At 39.6% G+C, this 26,436-nt stretch overlaps 1 protein-coding gene across 2 annotated transcripts; it reads left to right on the plus strand.

Annotated features, from left to right (window-relative positions):
• Window positions 1-74: 74 nt before the first annotated feature.
• On the plus strand, window positions 75-26,436 carry LOC110193218 (uncharacterized). 2 transcript variants are annotated; one of them, XM_020964876.2, is made up of 5 exons: window positions 75-266; window positions 2,688-2,782; window positions 8,893-9,019; window positions 10,069-10,164; window positions 13,090-26,436. In XM_020964876.2, exons 1-5 carry the CDS (start codon window positions 263-265, stop codon window positions 15,066-15,068), a joined length of 2,301 nt encoding a protein of 766 aa, XP_020820535.1. In that variant the 5' UTR covers window positions 75-262; the 3' UTR covers window positions 15,069-26,436. The 2 variants fall into 2 exon arrangements, with proteins under 2 accessions (XP_020820535.1, XP_078005577.1); XM_078149451.1 differs by lacking the exon at window positions 75-266 and adding an exon at window positions 793-2,578.

The following is a 26,436-nucleotide window of genomic DNA, read 5'->3' on the forward strand; positions in this document are numbered from 1 at the left end:
CCCAGTTATCCCTACACTAGCGGAACACGTGACGTAGGTGTAGAACTACATTCCCCAGAATCCTTCGAGCCGCGACCCATTTCTTTCTCGGGACTCCATCTCCCGAGCCCGGTACTTAAGCGGTGTCGCCGGTCTCCGCGGCTCCTGAATCCCGCAGCTTCAGGGCGGATCGTGGCTGGCTGGCCACCCCCCGCAGGGCCGCGTGGGAGTGGGCTCTCCTCGACCCTTTGTTCTCCCTCCTGACGCAGCAGCCGCAAGGAGGATGGGTGAGCGCGCGAGCGAGCGAGCTCCCCGGACTGTGCCCGGCTGGAGGGCGGCGGCCAGGCTGCCAGAAGCAGAGGAGACCGGGGAGGGAAGGGGCCCGACGAGTGTGTATGAGCGTGCGCCGCAGGGCCTGGGGGAGAGGGAAAGGGTGTGTGAGCGCGCGTGTGAGCTGCGTGCTCTGCAGGGCCTGGGAGGAAAGTGTGCCTTATGGAGGTTGAGAGTGTGTGTATACGTGTGCACGCCTGTGTCTGAGCAGTGTGTCCTGCACGACCTGCGGAAGCATGCGTGTGTGTAACTGCAGCGTGGCCTGCGGGGGTGGGAGTGTCCGTGTGTCTTTGTGGTCCTGTGTCCGAGCGTCAGTGTCTCCGTATGAGCCTGACCTGCAGGGCCTAGGGCAGAGGGAGGTGGAGAGGGGGGCGGGGCATCTGAGTGCATTTGTGTCTGTTTCTGGATCTGAGTGTGCCTGCAGGGCCTGGGGGAGGAGGAGGAGGGGACGAGGTGGGGGCTGCGTGGGGCTCTGAGCATTTCTAATTTGGAGACTGTTTGGTGGGGAGGGGCAGGAAGACTGTGTATGTGTGTACCTAAGGGCCGCCTGCCCAGCAGAGCTTGGGAGAGTTTCATGTAGAGCAGTGGAGGGAAGAGAGATCCCAGGGTGGTTCATCCACAGATGGAAGGGAACTCAGAGCTTAAGTGACTTGCCCAAGATCACCTGGGAGATTGGGAGGTGGGATTTGAGACGAGGTCTTACTGACTCCAAGGCATGTCAGTGTCTTGTCCACAAAGCTATACTATCCTTCTAATGGGGGTGAAGACTCAGGGGGAATTTTTGGGGGGATATAATTGAAGAGAGAGACCTGTGCATGCTCTCCTGGGTTAAGAGCATTGGCCTTGGAATTAGAAAGAACTGAGTACAAATCCTGCTTCAGACACTCTTAGCCTTGTACCCCACCCCACAAGTCGTTTAACTTGTTTTCCTCAGTTTCCTTATCTGTAAAATGGGGATAATAATAGCAACTCTCTCCAGCTGTTGTAAGGATAAAATGAGATCATATTTGTAAAGCACTTTGCAACTCATAAAGCACTGTATTATGTGTGTATGTGATTATATATATAGTGTATGTAAGAATAATGTCTGTTCTCCAGCTGAATCACATTCCCTTTGAGCACTTTTATTTATATACGATTTGACAACATCATATAGGATCGTAGATTTAGAGCTAGAAGGGACCTTAGAGGTCATCTAGTTGAATCCTATTATACGGATGAGGAAATTGATGCCCAGGGAAGTTAATGTATCTACTTACTGTGTGCCAGGAACAAAGATAAAAATGAGAAAGCTCCTTCTCTTGAGGAGCTTACATTCTGTTTGGGGAAAACAACGATGTACATATATGAGTAGATGCAGAATAAATATAAGGTAATAGGTGGGGCACTAGCAGCTGAGGGGATCAGGAAAGAATTTATGAAGAAAAGTGATCTGAGTTTGACGAAAGGGAGCGAGTCTGTGAGATGGAGGCAAGGAAGGAGTAGTGCATTATAGGCACGAAGGACTTCTCGGAACAGAGATGCTAGTGCTGGGAGATGTATTTGAGGGTAGGTAGGTTGAGGAAGACTAGTTTTGCTAGACCATGGAGTACAGGAAAGAGAACAATAAAGCTGGAGAGGTAGTTTGAGGCTAAGTTGTGAAGGACTTTTAAAACCAAACAGTAGTTTATTTTTTATCTTAGGGGAAGTAAGGACTCCATAATAAAATGGAGTTTATTAAATAGGGAAGTGATATGGTTAGAATTGGGCAAAATCAGGCGTCAACATGGGAAGCGACATGAGCCTGGGAGACCAGTTAGGAGCAAGTTTCCATAGTTCAGGTGAGAGGTGATAAAATCCTGAGCTAAAAGTGAGTGTAGAGAAGGGGGTGGATGTAAAAACAACACAGTGTGACAACTGATAGGATGTGTGGGATGAGGGAGTGTGAAAAGTCAAGGATGACCCAGACTTGTGAACCCAGAAGATGCAAATGTATTGGTGCCCTCAATAGAAATAAGGCCATTTGGAAGAAGTTTGGGAGGAAAGATAATGAATTTTGTTTGGAGCATGTTGAGATAGTGACTAAATGAGATGACCGAGGTACAGAGTCCATATTCCACATCACAGAAGGGATGTGGCTATGAATTTAACCCATGTGTTCTAATTCCCAGCCATGTCGCTTGGAGCCTGTCATGACTGTAGAGTCAGGGCTTCCGTATAAAGTCTGAGTTTCTTCTCTCTGATCCCAGAAGTATCTGAGGCTGCTCCAGAGTTATTGACAACCTCTCATGTAAGGAGTTTGGGGTAATACTCACCTAACGTGGGGAGGTATAGCTTAGTGAATTTGGATACTGAAAATCAAGAATATTTTCTATCTTAACTGCTTTCTTCTCTCTCAGCTGTGCCTTCTCAAGGCTCTGTCCTTCTTCCAAGACAGAGCATAGTGGAAGAAGAGGAGGGAATGATCCCTGGGCTTCTAACAGCCAGGTCTCGGGTAAGTTAGGGGTTTTTCCTCTCCTGAAATATTCTCAGTTCTCAGAGTACGGCTGCTTTTTGTTCTGTTCTCCTTGGTCTTTCCTGCCCATCCAAATTCTGTACAGAGACCTGAACCCTAATTGCTTTCTCTAAGAAGGCAGCATATTTCGGCAAATGAAGTAGTTATTTGTAAGAGTTAAAGGGAACATTAGAGATTATCTCGTACGACCTCCTTATTTGGGCCCTTGACATGAAGTGATGGGCTCAGTATTTCCAGAGGTTGGATTTGGACTAGGTTTCTCAACCTCCAGTTCTGTACTTTTTCCACTAAACCACAGGACTCTGTAGAAAATGCCCGTCATTGTCTCCTTTAATGTTCTTCCTCAGTATCCCTCTCCTCTCTACGTGAGTTGGTTATTCATTGAAGCATTATAGCAGAGCAGAAAGAGGGCTGGATTTGGAGTGGGCGAAGATCTAGACTTGCCATAGGCTTCATTTGACTTTTTGGATTATGTTTGCCCGTTTGTAAAATGGGGATAATACTATTCCTAATGTTTACAGTACTGGTTCACCCCATTAGTTCAAATAATAAAGCCCCCTGAAGTGGTCACATCATTCGTATTCATATTGCATATTTCCATTGTGCTGGAACCAATTACCACGTCCTACATAATTACAACTTTGAATAGTACAGATCTTCGTACGTGGGACAAGTTCAGGGTATTCATTATTTATACCAATGAGGCCTAGCTGTTTATCAAAACTCTGTAATTTTATCTATATGGGTACTTTCTGATACAGAATAAGTACTTAATAAGTGCTGGTTTCCTTTCTTCCGTGGAAAACTGGTCCTCTTTATGACTTAGTAGGTAGTCTTTGAGAATTGCTGAACCCTGATATCTCCCCACTTTCTGACTTACTTGGTGATCAAATGAGTTAATCTATAATATTTTGTAAAATTTAAAGTGCTGACCGAACACCAAATCCTACCACCATCTTTCAGCCATACCTACCATTTGCTTATTTTGAGCTAAATGTTTTAAGAGAAACAAATACAAGAATCTGAAGACCCCTTTGCCTTCAAAGAGCCTTATTGGTGAGAGAAAACATACACACAAAAAATTATCCTTGAGCAAAGCTAACTTATATTGATTCTACATCCATAAAATCTTTTGTATCCTCACCTTGTCTCCGCTCACAGTGCTACTGCCTTGTATCCTAACTCAGGCCCTTATCACCTTGACTATTTCAGTAGTCTCCTAATTAGCCTTCCAGCCTTTGAATTGGAGTTTAAAAGAGGTGATCAAGCTCTCTCGTCTACCCTCATCTTCATCAGGAAATACTTTCTAAATGGGTGACTTTTGTGCTAAGTCAGTGACCACATCAGAGAAATAAAAGTCTGGGCACAGTGTGTAAAATGCTAAGCCTGGAGTCAGGAAGACCTGAGTTCCAAAAAAAAGTTTTAAATACTTAAAAGCTGTGTGACCCTAGGCAAGTCACATCACTTCTGTCGGCCTCAGATTCCTCAACTGTAAAATGAGATAACAATAAGTACCTCCCAGGGTTGTTGTGAGGATCAAATGAAATGATGTTTAGAAAGGAATTAGCACAGTACCTAGCACAGTGTAGGCACTTAATAAATACTCATTCTCCCTCACTCCCTGTTGGAAGCTAGATTTATTTGATTGATAGAGATACAGCTGGCTGGTACTTAATCTCAAATGAGAACGTGGCAGTGAAGGCCTGGGAAGTTCTAATAAGGGGTGTGCTCCTGCAGGCCTCAAGGATCTCTGGCTTTGGGCCCACTGCAGAATCTAGTGGTTTAAGCACCAGCAGCCGGGAAGTAGGTCCATGAAGAAAGCAAAGGTCTGGGCGTTTTAGGGCTTTTACTTATGTGAAGAAAGAGGTCTCACTTCCTCACATGAGTTGTGTTGTTCTTAATAAATTTTACCCATTTTTAATATCTATAGTTTAGAGTTCAGGAAGTCAGAGACCAAAGTTAAATTTTAACTTTATCAATTCCAAGTTTTTGTTTTTCAGAGACAGGGCCTAAATGTTTAAAGAGATATTGAGATCTGCCCTCTGGCTCAGGAGGGCATGGAGGAGTTTCTATATAGTGCTTTCTCTCTTTAGCTCATAGCTTTTTTGGAGGCAGGTACCAAGGCTGGGGTTCAGCCTTAGCAACGCAAAGTTAATGACAAGTGATCACTGTGGTATTTTAACAAAACCAAGCTTCTACAAAGGGTATATGTATGTATTCATACAGGTGTGCATATGTTTCTTTTCTTATTTTAAAACAAATTATTTCCTAATTGAAGCCGTTCAAATAATAAAACACATATACAAATGGGAAAAGCATAGAGAAGTTCATAATTGGTACAATACTTAGGTAATATCTAGTTTGATGATTGGTAATAAAATATATTTCAAGTAAGAGAAGCCTGCAGACCTGCTTCTCTTCCACTTTGAGCTTAGATTATTTAATAGAAAAGCAAAGAAGAGATCTTAACAAAGTACAGAGCAGGCCCAGGGATTCTTATACACAAGAAGGTTCCTTCTGGAAGTGGTATTGGTGGGGGGTGGGTCTCCCTAGAGTAGAATGTTTTCCCTTCAGTGCCCAACAGGAGGGGGAAAAGAAAGAAAATTGCTTCTAAACAAAGACAGACAGACATCTACCACTACTAATTTACTTATGGCCCCACTATTGATTTATTTAGTATTCTATTAATTCAGGTATATATTTATACTTCCTAGAAAGTATCTATGTTCCCTAATGAGGGGAAACAACCTTTGGACTTACAAGTCATTTAGTAATTCTTTAGTTATGTAGGGAGAGCCCTTGAGTAGCCTTTCCCTCAAGTGATTGTCTTTAAAAGGGAGAGGAAAACAACAGAATTTACTGAGAAAAGGTTTGGAAATGCTTCATTTGCCCAACTGATTCAACAGTTGAATTAATTGGAAGAAACATTGTATAGGAATAACATACTTTTCATTGCTTCTTTTAAGGAAAGGAGTAATTATAATTAATACAAAGGATGTTCCTTTATAGCTATCTGCAAATCTATCAGTAGCTCTACATCCTAGCCAAACTGCAGCACAAGCTGGTCACTGAAGCCAAATGCAGTCTGAAGAAGGGGATAGTTAGGAAAAATACTGGGTTGGTACAGTATTGACTGAATGTGGCGGGGGAGTGGCTACAGGATTTTGCGTTAACTTTTTTTTTTGTGAGGCAATTGGGGTTAAGTGACTTGCCCAGAGTCACACAGCTAGTGAGTGTTATGTATCTGAGGCCGGATTTGAACTTGGGTCCTCCTGACTCCAGGACCGGTGCCCTATCCACTGTACCACCTAGCTGCCTGCCTACAAGATTTTGAACCTTGGCGATTGGGGGAATGCCTTTGACAGGAATAGGGATATTTGGATGAGGGTGATTTAGGAGGAAAGATAATGAATTATTTTTAGAATTATTCAGTTTGGTAAATCAGTGTGACATCCAGCAGAGCTGTTCAGTCAATTGATTACAAAAGACTGGAGTTTGAGAGAGGTTTTGGGCTGGCTGTATAGATTTGAAAGAATAAAACTAAATTTACAGATGATAAATCACCAAAAGGGAGTTGATACCCAGGGTAAATAAAGAATGGTAATAGAGCACCTTGATGCCTCTGATTATTTCAAGTCACCTGACTTAGATAAGCTAAATCCTTGAGTCCTTAAAAGAGTTGGCAGATATGATTTCTAAGCTGCTCTCAGTTATCACTGGCATCTCTGTATAATGTGTGAAGGGGAGAAATGTGAAATGTCTGGAATTGGTAACTTGGATTTGTATTGTGAAGAGTGTTCGGTGCCAAGTTGCAGAATTTGTAGACAGCTAGGAGCAAAGTGGGGGAGAGTGCTGAACTTGGAGTGAGGAAGACCAAATGCAGCCTCATATTTACAAGCTGTGTGACCCTGAGCAAGTCGCTTCATTTCAGTTTCTTTATCGGCAAAATGGAGATAATAGTAACTGCCTCGTAAGATTGTCATAAGGATCACATATACAGCACCGTACAAATCTTAAAGCTGTCTCCAATGCTAGCTATTATTATTTATATCCTTGAAACAATAGAAAGTTAGTAATTCTTGAGTTCTTAAGTCAAAACTGAAGCCATTGAAGAAATTTTCTTCCTTCCACAATTGGGATAACATAATTTTTTCCCTCTATTTTCATATATCTCCTAAATGAAAAGATCCTATAGAACTTTAACAAGAAATTTAAAATTCCATTTTCTCCCATGTATGTTTTATATATGTATACCTCTATATAGATATCTGTATTTATCTTTATTAAGCTTCAAAATTAAAGAAGAATTCCTTCAGGTTCACAAAAAAGACTATCATGTGAAAAGTATATCATATCTATATAATGTCTCATCTCTGCCATACCAGTCAGGACCAAAGATGATTTTTGCAAGAAAACCTAGCTTATTTTCTTTTGTAGAGAAAACAAAATACAAGTTGAATAGCTCTACCTTCCATTGTCAGTTGTCATATATCATCCCATCCATTCTAAGCAAAAAGTCCTGTCCCTTTTTGGCCCTCTCTTTTCTTAAAATAATGCTTTGTTGAATTTGCAAACCCAACAACAACAACAAAAAAACCTTCCTTTTATCATTAGCTTCGCTTGCCACCCTCAGCTCATTTTGAGCTATAACATTCCTGCCACAGTTTTTATAGGACTACACTCTCCTCCCCTCCCCATCTCAGTGCCTGCATGAATCAGTTCAGCTCTATCCTATCCTCTCTATACTTCATTCTCTTGCCTTTTGTCTTATTACTGAAAATTCCTTGCTGAAACTCACTTTGGATTCCTTCCACCCCCTTCAGTCCTATTTGTGTTCTGCAGAACAGAGCTGGAGAAAATCACAAGACTGCTGGTTGGGTCCATTACAGATTTTTGTTAGATGATCTCAACTGGATCTTCAGTGTAGCAAAGCAATCCTTTTACACCTCTGTAACTCACCACAACAGCTATTTCAAAACTTTTTATCCCTCCACCAGCTTCCCACAATATCCCTTCTATCTACCCTCTCAGCTAAAGACCTTTGCCTCATACTTCACACACACAAAAAATTGAGGGCATTTTGTCAAGAGCTTCTCTTTTCCCCTAATATTTCCTCCTTTCTTCATGTCTCATCTGAAGAGATGGCCCTTTTAGTGATATCATTGGGTCAAAAAGAGTGCAAAATTTAGTGACACTTTAGATGTAGTTCCAAAGAGCTTTTTAGAATAGTTGGGTCAATTCACTTTTCTCCCAGTTGTGTATTATTGTTCTTGTTTTCCCAAAACCTTCCAGCATTTATTTTCCTTTTTGTTATCCTTGCCAATGTGACAGAGTTGATGTACAGCCTCACATTTATTTTCGCTTGCATTTCTCTTATTATTCTTATTGGATGTATATGTGGTTGTTGACAGCTTGTGTTTCTTTCCTTGAGAAGTGACTGTTGTACATGCTTCAACTTGGCTGGCTTGTCTACCCTGCCGGTGACGGTTGGTGGGAAGGACTGAGCTCTTCTCCACAAGAGACGGCTGAGTTGGATGTAGGATCAGTGATTTACAGGCTACTGCCTCTCCCAGGGGTGGTCAATGGTGGTGGTCAATGGTGGTGGTGGTGGTGGTGAAGGTGATGGGGATGGGGGGGGGGCCCTCTCCACAATGATTTCTTTCCTTATTGATGGCTGTAGGGGCTGAGCTGGAACCAGTTCTGGTGATTTGGGGGGCATTGTTGTGCCTAAGACTCTTAGGCTCAACGTTCTTGGACATCTTCATCAGGGTCTGATGGTAGAAGTAGTTGTGATGCTTGCTTTTCTTTCCTTAAAGTTGCCTTGTAAGAGATGGCTAATCAGATTGTTTTACTCAAATACTAACATGCTGAATGCAAGTAGAAATTAATATTTGGAATGTGGTTATTGGTGTTAATTTTGGGCATTGAAATATAAGCCCTATGTTAATTGTATGGTTTAGAATTTTGTGCAGAGAGTTTTACATGTCTGGGCTTCACTTGGGTAAACAATGTGTAAGGGGTAAACTGTTCTACTCCTGACTCCATCATAATAAGCCGTGGTTAAGTAGGAATGTGCTTGCTGTTTCCAGGTATCGGTAACATTCAAGGATGTAGCTGTAGACTTCACTAAGGAAGAATGGCAAGAACTAGAACCTTCTCAGAAAGACCTGTACAGGGAAGTAATGTTGGAGAACTATAAGAACCTCATTTCCCTGGGTAAGAATGGCTTTTCTCTGTAGCTCAGAATGTGCCTTTCAGAGTCTCTTTTTGTCCTTGATTGGAAAAGGTGTAACAGTACCTAATGTGATTAATTGGGTTTTGGTTTGCTTGCAGGGGTCAGAAATTTATAATCTCTTTATAGTTAATAAAGGAGTGTTTTCTGCTTTCTGTTCTTAATTTATTATTTCGAGAATTCAAAATGTGCAGCTTCATTATGGTATCCTTAGACTATACTTTTCTCATTCTCTGGTGCCTTAGATCAGAGATCCTTCCCAAAAGTCCCAGTGTAAATACCAGAAGACATGAAATGTTTCCATCCTTCTAAACTCGAGAGTACTAATGTACTCATTTTCTTTTTTATTCTGCATTTTTAAAGCCCATCTTAGCTTTCACTCCTGTCTTTCCCCCCTTCACTTTACCTCCACTCTGTAGAACACAAACGCACACGTGTGCACATATGTAGTTTCAGAATTGGAAGGTACTTAAGACTGGTTCAGTCTGTACCTGAACAGCAGTCCCCTCTACAACATCCCTCACAGGTGGTCATACATCCTCCATTTGAAAAGTTATAGGGAAGGAAAACCCACTACCTATTGAAACAGTCTGTTTTACTTTTGGGTAAATCTAATTGTTAAAACGGTTTTTACCCTGTTCTTCTTTCCTAATTCTGCCCTTTGGGACTAAGGCCGATAAGTCTTAATTCATCTTTTGCTTGGATGCTAACTTCACTTTTAAACAATCCTCATGGCATGCTCCCTAGTATCCACACTATCCTTCTTGCCACCTTTTGAATGTATCCTATTTCATCTGTGTCCTTCCTAAAATATGGTTTCTGTAACTGAACAAATTACTCTGTATATGGTGCAGCCAGTGCACAATACAATAGAATGCTCATCTGTCTTATTCTGGAGACTGATCCTCAGTGCAACACCTTAAGTTTGGGACCTTGTACAACTCTTTAGGAAAGTTTTCTTTTTCCTGAAGAGGAAGGGACTAGGGTTCTTAGTTTTCTTCAGAAATTTCCTATTTTCTCTCCTTTATTTCAGGAGTTCCAATTTCCAAACCAGATGTTATCTACCAGTTGGAACAAGGAGAAGCACCATGGATGTTGGAAAGAAGAGTCCCAAGGGGTTCCTCTCCTGGTGAGTAAAGTTAAACCAGGTAGATTTGCAAGCTGTTATTTAGCTGGTTGGTCAGGGGAATAGAACTTTGAAATGTTGTTGATGAAGGAACTTTCCTCAAAGATTCACAGGTCTATGGGTTACCTTTTCATTAGCAATCTCTCTTCTGCCACATCTCCACTGACAGTTCATTTTTTGGCAAAATGTTAGCAACAATGAAACCCAAGGACAAGAGATTGACATAGGGGAGGGTGTTCATTTGAACTGGTTAACTGAGATGAAAGTGGTAGACAGGAAGAACTGGAAGGGTGGAGGGACTAAGGGTGATAGGAAGAATAAAGAAATGTTTACGAGGTATGGAGTATAGACATAGAGGAAAAGGAAAAGAGGTTATGATCAGAGAGGAATTTCCAAGTTTAAAGTCATGGCAGTAGTATAGTTGTGGGTAATGGTAAAATCTAAGACCTGACCTTCCCTGTGGATTGCTGAGTTGGAATAAAGATGTAACTCATGGAACTGGAAGAGGTTGATGAATTTGGAGGGGGGGGCAGTGGAGAAAGGAGAGAATAGCGAATAAGCAAGTGAATTCGCACACTAAACTCATTGTCAATGAAGTGAGGGAGACTATGGAGACTGGGAAATGACTGTAAGGATCTGGACTAAGTAGAAACAAAAGAAATGAACTGCAAAGAAGTTACTGAGTGATAATGTTAATAAAAGGGATGCAAGTGGCAATAAACAGCAAGGAGAATAGCCCCCTCCTCCTGGCCCAGAGTGTGCAGAGAAGTACCACTCAGTACTACTGAAAGTGGCTGGTTCTTGGCACCAGAAAATAGAAAGAATGTGAAATACACAACTTTTTTCATTAAAGAGAAATACACAATTATTAATCAGCCTCTAAAAATGAGATTTAAATTTTTTACTTTAGAGAGCATAGCAACGTCAAGCATGTTTCTAAAAATAAAAGTAGAATGGCCAAGACTTTATAAAATAATACTTTTTAAACTGAGACATTATTTCCTTCTATTTTTCAAAATATGAATTCTACTTCATCTTTGCTGCAAATTAAGTTCAGCAGGAAGAATACTTACTCTAAGGGAACCTGAAAAAAAAATAACCTCAGAAATCATGACTGCCCATGTATGTTATCAGTTATAAACTCTATGAACATTACATAGCATACTACAATAACAATTTGGAATTTGACTTTTTTTTTCCTTTTTGCCTTTTAAGAACATAGTATTGCTTAATATCTTTTCTGGGCTTCCTTTATGAAATTCATTACAGTGAACTATAAATTCTAAGAAAGATAAATTTCTTGAGTTTTCTGTCCATTCCCCTGTGCAACATCATGGGCTTTTAAAAAAAAATAATAATTGTAGACAAATTCTTGTCATATTATTTGACTTTGGCCTTGGCAGATATATGTTTTATATTTTAAATTATCCACATGAAGATAAAATATTGTTTTGCTGTTTGATCGTTTTTCAGTCATGTCTGACTCTTTGTGATCCTGTTTGGGGTTTTCTTAGCAAAGATGTTAGAATGGTTTGTCATTTCCTTCTCCAGCTCATTTTACAGATGAGGAAAGTGAGAGTTAAGTGACTTGCCCAGGGTCATACAACTGCTATCTGAGACCAGATTTGAACTCAGGAAGATGAGTCTTCCTGACATTCTATCCACCGTGCAACCTAGCTGCCTAAAACATTGTCATGACTGGGTTAAATAATAGGTATGGTCTCAGCTTCCATTATTGCTATCTGATTTGTTAGAATCTCCATGTTTTAGAGTTTAATAAGAACTATTTATAAAAGCTAACCCCAGGGGTGTTTATTCAGCCTAAGAATTGATAGACATTTTCCATTTTATTAAAATTTCTATTTCATCTTATTCAGTATCCCTCAAAAAAGTGTTCTTTTGTCTTTTAAGATTGGTTTTACTAGGCAATCAAATTCAATACAGCGGTAAAGGGAAGTTCCTCATCTGGGAATTCCCTGTACCACTGAAATCCCAGATCCTGTCTCTGTCCCTTTTCATTAAGCATCATGAAATTGTAGCTTAATTTTCATTTAACTTAGAAATCATTCTTTTAGCATTTTTAAACTTGGAAATCAAAGATAGGATGACAGTATGGTAACAGTGGAGAGATTAATGGATTTGGAGTCAGCAGTGGCTCTGCTACTGACTATGTGTAGCAAGCGCATCACTTGACCATTCAGGGCTTCAATCTGTAGTAGCGTGAACCCTGGAGTTGGAATCAGAAACTAGATTCTAGTACCTCCTATACTGGGGCAAATCACTTAACTAGTTTATTTCCTCATCTGTAAAGAAAAATAATACCTGCCCTGCCTAACTCACAGGACTGTTGTAAGGAACAAATAAGAAAGTATATATAATGGTCTTTGGACCATGACTGGGAGAAGGAAATGGCAAACCATTCCAATATCTCTGCCAAAAAAAACCCAAATAGGGTTTGGGGACATGACTGAAAATGAATGAATATGACCATGACTTGACTTCTCTCAGCCTCCATTTCTTTATCTATAAAATGGGAATAATAATTGCACCTACCCCTTGGAGTTGTTGTTAGGATTTAATGAGATAACAATACTTTTCAAACCTCAAAACTATATAAATATAAGTGATGTTTTTATTATTATTTTTGAAGTTCCAGTGAGGAAACTCCCTTTATCAATGTAGAACTGTACCTGCTGGGCAACTTCTAGTTTTAGAGAGGTGCCTGGGGCCCTTAGAGGTTAAGTGACTAGCCCAGGATCACACCCCCAGGATGAGGATTTAGAGATAGAACTTGAAGCCAGGTGTTCCTGATTTCAAGGCCTGTTTGTTATCATGATTCTTACACTTGTTGGTTAATATAGGATCAACTATAGTTGCTTTCATTCTCCCAGCAAGGAAGGTGGGATAATTGTCTTTTATTTCTTTCAGATGGGGAGAAACTTGAACAACCTGAAATCAAGGTATCATCATGGAAGCTGGGTGTTTTTATAGAAGAATCATCCAAGGAAAGGTTCATATGGGATAATCCCTGGGGCCCCATGTTGGGAGAAGCCAGGGAATATGATATCAGGTCAGAAGGACTTTCTAGGCAAGGAAAATTAACTCGAAGGACAAGTAAAACAAGAAGCCATGAATATAAATTTGGGAAAAACTTTGATCAGGAGTCAGCCCTTTTTCCTCAACAGAGAGTTCCTATAGGAAATAGTCCCCCAAAATGTGATGACTATGGAAAGAATTCCAGTGAACAGTCACACATAGCTAAATGCAATAGAATCTTCTCAGCAAAGAAGCTTTCTAAGTATAGTGAATGTGAGACATCCTTCAGCTATAATACAGGCATTATTCAAAACCATAGACTCCATTCTGGAGAGAAAACTTTTGAGTGCAACAAATGTGGGAAGACCTTCAGTCAGAAAACTGGCCTTACTGAACACCAGAGAATTCATACTGGTGAGAAACCTCATAAATGCAATGAATGTGGGAAAGCCTTTAGACGTAGCACACAACTTAATGTACATCAACGAATTCATACTGGAGAGAAACCCCATAAGTGCAATGAATGTGGAAAGGCCTTCAGACGAAGCACACAACTTACTGTACATCAGAGAATTCATACTGGAGAGAAACCCCACTTATGTAATGAATGTGGAAAGGCTTTCAGACAGAGCACACAACTTACTTACCATCAAAGAATTCATACTGGAGAAAAGCCCCACAAATGTAATGAATGTGGAAAGGCCTTTATCCGGAACACACAACTTACTGTACATCAGAGAATTCATACTGGAGAGAAACCCCACAAATGTGACGAATGTGGGAAAGCCTTTATCCAGAGAATACAACTTACTGTACATCAGAGAAGTCATACTGGAGAGAAACCTCATATGTGTGATGAGTGTGGGAAGGCCTTTAGACGAAGTACACAGCTTACTGTACATCAAAGAATTCATACTGGAGAGAAACCACACAAATGTAATGAATGTGGAAAGGCCTTTATCCGGAACACAGAACTTACTGCACATCAAAGAATTCATACTGGAGAACATCCCCACAAATGTAATGAATGTGGGAAGGCCTTCATACGTAGGACACAGCTCACTGTACATCAAAGAATTCACACTGATGAGAAACCCCACATATGTAATGAGTGTGGAAAAGTCTTCATCCAGAGCATACAACTCACTGTACATCAGAGAATTCATACTGGAGAGAAACCTCACGTGTGTAATGAATGTGGAAAAACCTTCAACCACCGATCATCCCTTAGTTCCCATCTGAGAATCCATACTGGAGTGAAGCCCTATAAATGTAAAGAATGTGGTAAAGCCTTTATGGATAGTTCTTACCTTACCTACCATCAGAGAATTCATACTGGAGAGAAACCTTATACTTGTAATGAATGTGGGAAAGCCTTTAATCATAGATCATCCCTTAAAAACCATCGGAGAATTCATACTGGGGAGAAACCTTATAAATGCAATGAATGTGGTAAATGCTTCAGTAACTGCTCATCACTTGCTTGCCATCAAAAAATCCATACTGGAGAGAAACCTCACAAATGCAATGAATGTGGAAAGGCCTTCATTCAGATCATCCATCTTACTGTACATCAGAGAATTCATACAGGAGAAAAACCTTATGAATGTAATGAATGTGGGAAAGCCTTCAAACACAACTCATCCCTTACTTCCCATCTCAAAACTCATACTCGAAAGGAACCACATAAATGGAGCCGACAACATAGTCACCATCAGAGAAATCATACAAGTAAGAAACCCCTTAAAAATAACAAAAGTGGTAAAGCCTTCAACCACAGCCCGTCCCTTAATCATCAGAAAAGTCACATTGGAGAGAAGTCTTGTGAACCTCAAACCCCTCATCCTGACAGTACTTCAGTGAATCCATGAGCTCATCAACGTGGGTACTCAATTGCAGGTTGCAGCCTAAACACACCTCACTCTATGCACATCTTAGTCCATGTTCATCCTGATAGTCTAACAAAATTGTTGTGTCAAAATTGGCCTGTTCGCATATATAGTAGCATTTTCAATTTTCACCTTGATCTTGCTGTGATATCTGACGTTATTGTACACCTCTCTAGATAATTTCTCCTTCCTAAATTTCAAAAGGGGCACACTTCCAATTCTCATGTAATCTCTTCAGTTTCTCCTCTGCCTCCTTAATTAGTTCCTCATCCACTTCTAGACAGCTTAAGGAAATTATTTTCCAAAGTTCTGTTCTTGTTCCTCTTCTATTTCTCCTTTTTTTTTTGCCTTAGCGATATCATTTATTTCTGTGCCTACAACTACATGAACTGAAGTTGACTCCTGGATCATTATCTCTAGCTCTTAGCTCTCTCCCAAGCTCTAGACCCACATGTTCTACTACCTACAAGATGATTCCATTAAAGTGCCACCCATCATTTCAAACCCTACATGTCCAAAGCTGAACTTTTTGTTGTTGTTGCCTCTGCCCCTAAACCTGCTTTTTCTTTTGGCTTAGTTGTCATTGATACCACCATTCTCCTCTCTTTGCTGTGTTTGAAACCTTGGTTTTATGTTTGGTTTTCCCTCTCCCTCACCTCACATACCCAGTTACTTAACCAAGTCCTATTTTAGTTTATTTCACTTATTGATTTGTCCGTTTAACAAATTTTCATTTAGCTCATTCTGTAAGCAGAGAACTTTGCAAGTCCATGCTTAAATACAGAGCTATAATGATATGTTTTACCTGCAGTCTTGGAGATCACAGTCTAGTAGGCAGTAGAACACAATATGTGTATTATAATTTGTGCATTCTCCTCTTAAGGTGTTCCCACCCTTATCATCCTAATACAAACCTTCCCTACCACCTGCCTGGAACAACACAACAATCTACTAAAAAGTCTTTCCTTCTCTGTTCTTTTGACCCTCCAATTCATCCTTTACAGAGTTGCCATTTTCACGCTAGATTTATTTGATCATGTCATACTTATGCTCTAAAATCTTTAATGGTTCTCAGTAACCTACAGAGAACAATTGAAACTCCTGCACCTGCTATATAACATACCAGTACTCCACAGTTAGACATTAGAGAATTAGACACAATTGCTATTCCAATTCATGTACTCTTTGCTTCAGTCAAACCACATGTGTTCCCTGAATACGTGTTTTCTGTTCATGCTGTTTCCTATGCTTAGGTTATTTTTGACCACTTGAATTCTATTCATCCTTCAAATCCAACTCAAATGCTCCTTTTTGAAGTCTTCCATAACCCCGTGTTCTCCATGCCCTGCTGTGTCCCCAGATTTCACATAGCACTTTGTGCCTAATAGAATGTGCATTATTTTAAATTATATTTCTCTGGACATGTCGTTTCTATACTATAAGTTCATGATGGCAGAGGCTGTTGTATGTAAAAGTGTTTTTCCCCCAGGACCTGTCACAGTGTCCTTCACACAGAAGATCATTATTGAAGTGAACTTAAATGAATTGATGCCGTGAAAACTTTTATTTGAAGTGTTTAATCTGATGTAATAGCAAGAAAATCCTATTATAGAGAGACTTTATAAATGATTCATTAGCTGCTTAAGGCCCCTGCTCTTATACTAAAACTGATTCTTGACTTTTTGTTTTTAATACTCCATAAGTCCCTTCTGCCTTGCACCCCACCTTCTGCCCTCTAGGCTAATTGTCCTTCATTGCATCTTAATGGGGATATTTTCTTGTTGAGGTAGCTAAATGAAACCCCAAATCTGTAACTTTCCCAAGAATGCTTATTTATTGGTCCAGATAAATTTATAATTAGTGGAAGTTCAGGTAAGATGGGTTCTTGGGGTTCATGTAAGCCAGCCCCCTTACTTTATAGATTAAGAAACTGAGGCCCAGAGAGGGATAAGTAATTTGCCTAAGGTAGTAAGTGGCAGTGCATGTTAATGAAATAATGCATGTGAAGTCATATGTAAAACTTAAAAATGTACAAAGGTTTCAGATAATTCTTAGGCTTGAGTTATGCTTCATGGAATAATCTTAGTAAGAGTTCTTTGTTTTCCTCCTGTACTCACCAAAGTGAAGGCTAAATCCAACCCTGGAAAAATCATTTTTATTGTAGCCCCACTCTGGGCTAGTTAGCTCCACCAGACCAAGGAATTTCCCCTTTGGTAACAGCAATATTTTTTTCTAATTTTTAGACAGTTGGGGTTAAGTGATTTGCCCAGGGTCACACAGCTAATAAGTGTCACGTGTTTGTTCTGAGGCCAGATTTGAACTCAGGTCTTCCTGACCTCAGGGCCAATGCTTTATCCACTTAGCCACCTTGCTGCCCCAACAGCAATATTTTTTTAACACAATAAGCTGTTAAGTAGCCCCAGACTCAAAATTCTGGAAGAGGTGAAATCCATCATTCACTTTTGTCTTCTCTGGATAACCCTTTCCAGGAGCTCATCTTGTTTCTTACACCTGCCAACCTATACCTACTCTGGAATTAAATAATTTGTATTTAGGTAATTTATTAGCAGCTTCCCTGGAGTACCTGTAGGTTACTCCCTGGAGTAGCACAGGGAATAATATACCAGCACACAGCACTTGACAGTTCATGGTGCACCTACAGGATGCACCTTCACGGGGTTCTGGACGGCTTTCAGGGTATGCTTAGGATACATTGCTGCCCATGTTAGCTGAGCCCCCAAGCCAAAAAGATATTTTTAAATAATTCATACTTCTTAGATCAAGATCTAGGAGTATCGTGTCTACTAAAATCACTGTTTCAGGAAAACAAAGGGGGAAGGATTCAATAAGAGAACCTCAAATTGAAGTTTTCATTTTTTTAAAAGGAAAAATCTGAATTTTTAAAAACATTTTTATAACTATTTTGATATGATTGCTTTTCTTTGTAATCCTATGTATTTTATACATTTAAAAACATTGTGGGAAAGAGTCCATGGGTTTCACCAGACTGCCAAAGAGTTCATAACACAAAAGAAGGTAAGGACCTCTAGAGTAATTAAGTATGGATTAGTAGCAAAATTTATTTTAAAAGCGTTTGTATTCCATACTGATAAATTGAATAACATTTTTTAAGATAACAGCTGGTAAAACATTTATAGTTGTAACAAAATGTAAATTAACTGAATTCAGAAAAACTTAAGATCCATTAGCACACTGTTTATAGAAACATTTAATTTAGGAAGTGTTAAATAGATTAAAGCTGGTAGTCCAAATTTTTCCATGCTACCTTCAAAAGAAGGTAGTAGCACTAATCTGAGACAAATTCAAATACTGACTAAATGATGTCAAGGGAAAAGATTATCTGTTACATTAGGAGGTCCTATTCTAAATGAGAATATGCAAATTTTATCTGAGACATCTGGGTTTCACCTCTAACATTCCTCGGAGTTTTCATTTTGGGACTTCTTTCAGGAGATGACCAGTGGATTCTTTCAGTTCATACTTTGCCCTGTGGTTCTAAGCTCTCTGGGCAGTTTTCTTTTGAAAGTTCTGCTAATATGACATCTAGGCCTTTTTGTTTGTTTCGTGGCTTTCACATAACCCAATGTTTCTTAAATTATCTGTCCTCAGTCTTTTCCAGGTCAGTTGTTTTTCCTGTGAGAGATTTCCCATTTTTTTATTTTCTCAGACTTTGTTTTATTATTTCTTGATGTCTTGTAGAGTCGTTAGCTTCCATTTGACCGATTTTAATTTTCAAGGAGTTTTCTTCAGTAAGGTTTTTCCTCTTTTTTCAAGCTCTTAATCCTGTTTTCATATCTTTCTTCCATAACTCTTGTTTGATTTTCTTTTTCTCTCTCAACTTTTTAACTCTTCTTGAAATCCTTATTGGACGTGTGTCCAAGCTGCATTTTTCTTTGAGGCTTTGCTTGTTGATGTTTTCAAGTCTCTTCTTAGTCTTGACCCTCCCTGTTACCATAGTAACTTTGTGGTCTACTTCTTGACTTTGAACTCTGTTAATGTTGGGCACTGTACACTTCGGGGGAGGGGAAGGAGATGTCTGGCCTGAGCTTCTGGCCTTTTACATTCTTCTGCTTGCTTTCACAGCTCATTTTGGGGGCCTGCACATTTTCAGTGCTGCCAAAGTGGTATGACCAGGGAGACATATGTTTACCACACTCCTGGTCTGTGTGTGACAAATTCCTGAACCAGTTTTGAGTCTGCTGTCTTGTGTGTGGTTGAGAGTCAGTAGACTGCTGCTGAGTCCAGTCACAGTTAACCTGCTGGAAGATTCTACAGGTTCAGAGTGGCTGAACTGCTGGCTAGCTTTCTATCTAGGACTCATGCTCTGAGGGCTTACTTAGTGGGCTAAAGGTCAGAACTTGGTCCTTGCTGCTCTTCTCCTGGTATTAGAGAGTCACACAGATGTGGTTGGAGAACTTGTTCCTTGATCGGTGCACATTTAAGAGCCATGCACACTTGCAAGTGTTCCTTTCTGCTCTGGGTGACCCAGAGTTGGGGTAATGAGCAACACTGCGGCCAAGTGGCAGTATGCTTCTGCGCTAAGTGCTAATTCAGGAATCCTCTGGGATTTCTTTCTGTTCTGGTGCCCTGTCTCAACCCTCTTTCTCTCCCTAGGCACTGGAACACGCCTCACTGTTGCTGCCACACATGCTTCTGGCCAGCCCTTGCATCTGCAGACTTCTCTGGCTCCATTAGCTGCACTGGGCTGGAAATATCATTCACTGTGATTTTTTTCTTGGCCTTTAAAGTCAGAATTTTACAGAGAGGTTTTTGAGTTCATTGTGGAGGAGGCAAAAATACTTCCTTTCACTTCATCTTTTTATATGATTTTTAAATTTTATGGACTTCCATTTATTAACAGTTTTCTTAAATTTGCCTCTCCCCAGATTCTGTTGCTCCTAGTTCTGAGGCCAAGAAAAACAAGTCTAATCTGCTTTCCATTGTTCTCTATGGGGTCATTAGCCATGTCCCGCCCTCTCTTTCCCTTAACTTTCCCTCCAGCTTTACTGCTTCCTTTTGAAAGCATCACAATTATTTTAGTTATCCAGGTACACCTGTTTCCTTATCTCCAGTCACATGACCATTGCTAGAGTCTTCTAATTGGTCTCTGGGTTCCTAGTTTCACTCTTTTTCAATCCATCTACCACACAGTTGCCACAGCACATAAGCTGCTTACCGATTCTTTTCAAGGACCTTCAGTAGTTACCTATTCTAAGATAAACTAAAACTCAGTTTGGCATTAAAAGCCCTTCACATTCTGGCTATCCCACCCATCTAGGCTAATGACAACATCACTCCCCTTTTCCGCGCTTTAGAGTCCAGTCAAATTAGACTACTTGCTGTTCTTTCAATTCAGCACTTGCCCCCTTGCATCTGTACTTTTGCACGAGTTGTCACCCATGCCTGGAATTGTACCTTCTTGTTTTTCTGCCTCTTAGTATCCCTAGCTTTCTTGAAGATTCAACACAAATGCCATTTCCTATAGGAAACTTTTCCTGATCTGCTTAGTTGTTAGTGCGCTTTCCTTCCTCCTGAAATCATGCATACATATTGTTTACATGCATCTACCCTTTCCCCCAAGAGAATGTAAAGTGTTTGGAAGTAGGGACTTAACGATTCTTTTTGTTCTTGTAACGCTACAGTTAGTACCATGACTGCATGTACATAGTAGATACTTGTTTGCCAAATTTGTATCATTCCACATGACAGCCTTTAAAATACTTGAAGACATTTATTTCCCCCATTTAGCAGATACTTCATGATGGTGCTGTAGATGTCCTTCAGCTTGTCAACTTATTTCCTAAAGTGGAACTACCTCTAGCTGTGGTGTGACAAGGGCCGAAGGAAAAAAGGGACAATAATAGAAGAGAATAATGTTGATAAAGCTTTGAAAATGTTTGTCCCTACCCCTTTTAGCAAGGGTCAAGCTTCCCAAGATGGTGGTGGTGGTATTTGGTCATTTCAGTTGTCTGACCCTTTATTGCCCCATTTGGGGTTTTCTTGGCAAAGATACTGAAGTGCTTTGCAGTTTCCTTCTCTAGCTCATTTTATAGGTGAGGAACTGGGGCAAACAGTTAAGTAACTCTCCCAGGGTCACACAACTTGAAAGTGTCTGAGGCCAGATTTCAGCTCAGGAAGATGTCTTCCTGACTGCAGTCCCAATACGCTAACCACTGCATGTAGCTGCCCACGGTGGTGGTTTGGGGGTTGGTAAGGCAGGGCAATATATGATTTCTTGTGGACATCCTGCATCCAGGGAGGAGAGTGATACATACTGTTGTTAGGGTAGGCAAATGAATGTAAAGATGTGGAGTAGGACCAGGCTCCGTAACTGGTTTTTAAAAAAAATGTCACACCACAACAAACTACCTCTTTTATGAATTGAAATGTCAGGAAGTGAATCTCAGAAGAAAAAAAAAAGTCCACCAAAACAGAAAGTATAGGGAAGGAAGGTATAGGCAGAATTTGTGATTGTGCTTACAGAGGCAGCTGTGTGGCACAGTGGATGGAGTGTCAGGCCTGGAGTCAGGAAGACTCCTTCCTGATGTGGCCTTGGACACTTTGTAGCTGTGTGACCCTAGGAAAATCACTTCACCCTGTTTGCTTCAGTTTCCCCATCTGTCAAATGAGCTGGAGAAGGAAGTGGCAAACCATTCCAGTATGTCTGCCAAGAAAACCCCAAATGGGGTCATGTAGAGTTGAACACAACTGAAATACAACTTGGAAAAGGAAACAAAAGAGCAATGCTTTTGTCCCCTGGGAGTTCCATCTTGTGTGAGCTACAAAGAATGAAGAAACTATGTGAGAAACAGTGAACAAAATAAATTTCAGAACAAACAGAGAAAGAAATAAGGAAGAAGTAAATTAGTACTTCTTAGAAAAGCACATCAGAAGTGAACATTACTCAAAAGGAAAGGGTGGATTTGGGAAGAACAGAAAAAAAAATATTGTAACCATATGCTGGGAGAGAGCAGAGTAAAAGGTGAAAGGGAGAACCAAGAAAAATAAAGAAGCTTGAAATAGGTTAGGGAAACAGGAGGAAGTGAAGATCTGGTGGGAGGAGACTGGTCAAAATAATTATTTGCAACTGTTGCTAATTGCAAAGACCAAGTACTGACTTACCGTTGTTTACTATCCCAGAAACCCAACCTAATGTAATGGGAGAAGCTATTTCCAGAGGTCAGTGGAGGTCCTTATGAGAATCTAAATGTGATTTTAGAAAACCAGATTACCAAGTTTAAAAAAAAAAAGTAAAATTGGCAACAAATGAGGAATTAAAGGAAATTATCAAAATATTCTCAATTATGTGGTACTAAAATTAAAACATGAAATGGATTAATGGTTACAGAAATATAAACAGCTTGATAGATTAACAGGAAAAGAAACAGTCTAAAAACCCAATCTTAGAAATTAAACAATCCATAAATGAACTAAAGTAAAAGACCTTGGAATGACAAGTGAATTTTATCAAAGATTCAAAGAAAAATTAATCCCTATATTAAATAAATTTTTGTAAAGATGGGAAGGTACTTTGTTAAAGGTGAAATATAAGAAAAATTTCCTGATACGCAAACCAGGGAGAAAACATAGGCCACTATCACAGTAAGTAAAATATCAGCGAAGTTGATAAAGTAATGTATTAAAAATCTTTGACAACATTGGATTTATACCACAAATCCAGGAATAGTTAAATATTAAGAAAGTAAAGTGTTTTCAAAATATGGTTATGACAGTAAGTTTGGAAAATGCCTTTTGACAAAATACACCAGTCATTTATGTAAAAAAAAAAAGGATTGAGACTTGTGATTTCATAGTTCTGCAGAACTTGCTGGATAAGAAAATTTCCTTTACTACTACAGGTCAGCACCTTCTCTGCACCTGTAGTCAGTCTTGGAGCTCTATGAGGTTAAGTAACTTGTCCAGAAGAAAATAAGAAATGAGCATAGGAAAAGAAGAAGCAAAATTGTTTCAGCAGCCATGCTGTTCTACTTAGATCCAGTAGATTGAATGAAAAAATTCAATCAGTAACTTCAATAAGGTAGCAAGATAAAGTTAAACTCATAAAATAGTCTTTTTTTCTGTATTTTATGGGGGGGAAACTAGGAGAATATAGAAAAATATTACATTGACATAACTACGAAATGCATAAAATATTGAACTAATCTATCAATGTGCAATTAGAACCTATATGAATACAGCTACAACAGAAATAAAGGAAGACAAATAATTGTGAAAAGTTTGACTGTTAATGATAGGGCTGTACTAATACAAATGGCAGTAATACCCAAATTTATCAATGCAATTATCGAGGGGTTTGCCAAACTATACAAAGTAATAAAAGGCCAAGACTCTAAAATGAATTTTTTAAAAAAATGAGGTGGGGGAAGGAAGGCCACCATTAACAGTCCTCAAAATAAATAAAGCGGTAGTAGAAGCCATTTGGCATTAAAAAAGTATAAAAGTACATAAATGGGCAGCCTAGGTAGTAAGCAATTGAGTCTAGTAGCCTAGTGTTGAATAAATAATAAATACATGGTGAGTTCAGTAGTTCACACAAACTCTTGAGGTTATTTGACAAGAAAGACTGGAAATGTTGGACAGCAAGTTAGCAGAAATTAGGTATTTGATTAAATTTTTTATATGTTGTGCCTCAGGAAGTTCCGTAAGTATACAATTTTAATACAAAAGGTAATATAAAAATAAAGGATAACAGAAGGATGGGGAGAAATCTGAAAGTACCTTTCCCAACTATAGTATATCTAGAATTAAAGATAATCATTTCTAAAAATAAGTTTTGATTTCATAGATTTTTTTTAAAGCTTTTGCAAGAACAAACTATCTTAAGAGAAGCCACTGATTAATGAAAAAAATTCTTAAGAGCAAATCTTTGATAAAGATCTGATGTATGGTGAAGATGTATGGTAAGTTGATATACTTAGGAACAGAAGTCATTTCCTAATAATGGTCAAATGAGTTTTTAAAAAAATGGAAATTGTCAATAGACAAGTGAAAGAATGCTCCAAATCCCTAATAGGAAAAACACTAATTATAACAAGTCAGATTTCACCTCACATTTTATAAAATTTAAAATTGATTTTAATTCTTTTTTAAAGACACTCAAGCTGGCATAGGTTTAATATTCCTCACCTGTGTAACTTCACCCTTCACCTACATTCTGGAGAAACTTGCCTACGGTCAAACTTTTGTCTCCTTATCCTTTAATCTGGTAGCCTTCATTTAGGTCTTAATTATTTTAATTTGTATCTTCAACCTGGGATTCACCACGTGTGTAACCCTGTCCACCACCCATTCAATCCATATTCAAGTTGATTCAGTCAAAACCTTGGCCAACTACACCTGTGCCTGAAGACTAATCTTATCACCTGAGGATTACTCTCATCTCCCAAACCAGGAGGCAGCCAGGTGATTTCAGTGGATAGAGTGCTGTGCCTGGAGTTAGGAAGGCCTCAGACATAGTAAATGCTGTGTGACCCTGAGCAAGTCATTTAACCTCTGCCTTAATCCACTGGAGAAGGAAATGGCAAATCACTGTATTATCTTTGCCAAGAGAACTCCATGGACAGTACTGGTATGCTGTGGTCCACAGGAGTCAAGAAGAATTAAAGAATCAGAAGACTGAACAACAACCCAATGAGAATTGAGGAGCTGAGGTAACAACCCACCTCATTAAAGTGTTTACCAATTGGGATTGTCTTACTTTTGCAAGGGGAGTTCCAAAAGGTGTACTGGCCTAGAAGACCCTGTCAGCCCTCACTCAGGGGCTTTGGACATTGAGAGACCATTGTCCAATTTGTTGGTTGCTGTTAGTCTAATAAATTGATCATGCTTGGAACCTCATCTCTGTTTACTTTAATTTTCAAATAAAACACCCATTAGATTGGCAAGAAAAAATATTATAAATGTTACGATGTTTGAATACAGGAACACTAATGCACTATTAGCAGATGTGTGAATTTGTCTCACCATTTTGGAAAAGCAATTTGGAACCATATTTGAAAATTACAAATCTGGGATGTGAGCAACAAGATGGCAAACTAGACATTTTCTGCAATCCCCATGACATCTCAAACCTTTCCAAAGCAGAAATTATGCACCTAAGGTAAAGGAACCTCAGCTGTTTCCATGGTCAAGGACAACCAAGATCCAAAAGAAGATTAAAAAAAAACCCACCAGAAACTAATGCCCACTGACCCTGAGGCTCAGCACCCCTCTTCAACCTTTCATGATACTGGCAGTGAAGCTGCACTAGCTGAACCAAGAACGTGAGACAGGCTTACATCCAAACCTACACTCTAGTTCCTCTTTCCTATTTCCTGAGCTATAGAGACCTGAGCTCCAGAGGTTTGCTCCCCTTGACATCCAGTTTGGCCATAGCCCTTCAGGAGAAAAAGCCTGCCAGGGGCTGCAACTCAAAAGCACCAGCCTGCCAGTGCCAGAGAAAACACTGAATTGCTGGTACCAGCCCAGGGGTCAGGTCACCAAGACAGAATACCATGCATTCAGGCAGCTATGTAGCACTCCGCCACACCTGAGGGAAAGAACACAGTACCCACCAGTTCTACAACCCAAAAGTCACTTGAGGCGGAGACCTATGCTTGAACCATGAATTTCCCAGTGTGGGAGGATGATGAGATGCTTTCAAAACCAGCCCCCAAGGAAACCACAATCAGAGGGGAAGGAAGCAAGAAGTGAGTGATGAAATAAGAAAAATCACTGAACTGTACATACTGTCTCACCCAGCAATACTACCACTAGGCATAAACCCTATGGAGGTCAATGACAAAGGGGAAAGTCTCACATACAGTATTTATAACTGCACTTTTTGTGGTAGCAAAAAACTTGGTGGGAAAAGTAGATATCCAGTTGGGAAGCAGTTGAACAAATTGTGTTATAGGCATGTAGAGAAATATTATTGCACAGTTAAAAAAAAAAAGACTGAAGAAGTTTGGAGAAACTTGCTAAGAGTTGTATGAACTGCTACAGTGTGAAATAAAGAAAATCAATGGAACTGTTAATACAATTATCCCAGTAATGTAAAGTAAACAACTTTGAAAGACACCAGAATTCTGTTCAATGAAATGACTGATTTAAGATTTGACAGTAAAACATGCCTCCTTTCTCTAGGTGGAGGTGTGCTGGGGCAGATTGAAGCCTGTATTGTTAGACCTGGCCAATGTATTGATTTGTTTTGTTTGAATATACTTCTTTGGAAGGGAGGGTCCTGTGATGGTGGAGAGCATGTGATTGGAAATTGATAGTAATATTTTTTAAATGCATCAATAAAACATTAAAAATAAACTTCAAATAA

Source organism: Phascolarctos cinereus, unplaced genomic scaffold (assembly GCF_003287225.1).
Source record: "Phascolarctos cinereus isolate Bilbo 61053 unplaced genomic scaffold, phaCin_HiC Scaffold_2;HRSCAF=192, whole genome shotgun sequence".
Taxonomy (NCBI): Eukaryota; Metazoa; Chordata; class Mammalia; order Diprotodontia; family Phascolarctidae; genus Phascolarctos; species Phascolarctos cinereus.

Bases quoted from the DNA above. Each gene is read 5' to 3' on its own strand.
- LOC110193218 (XM_020964876.2), top strand. The intron at 2,783-8,892 runs GTAAGTTAGGGG...TGCTGTTTCCAG, and splicing joins TTCTAACAGCCAGGTCTCGG to GTATCGGTAACATTCAAGGA. The intron at 10,165-13,089 runs GTGAGTAAAGTT...TATTTCTTTCAG, and splicing joins CCCAAGGGGTTCCTCTCCTG to ATGGGGAGAAACTTGAACAA.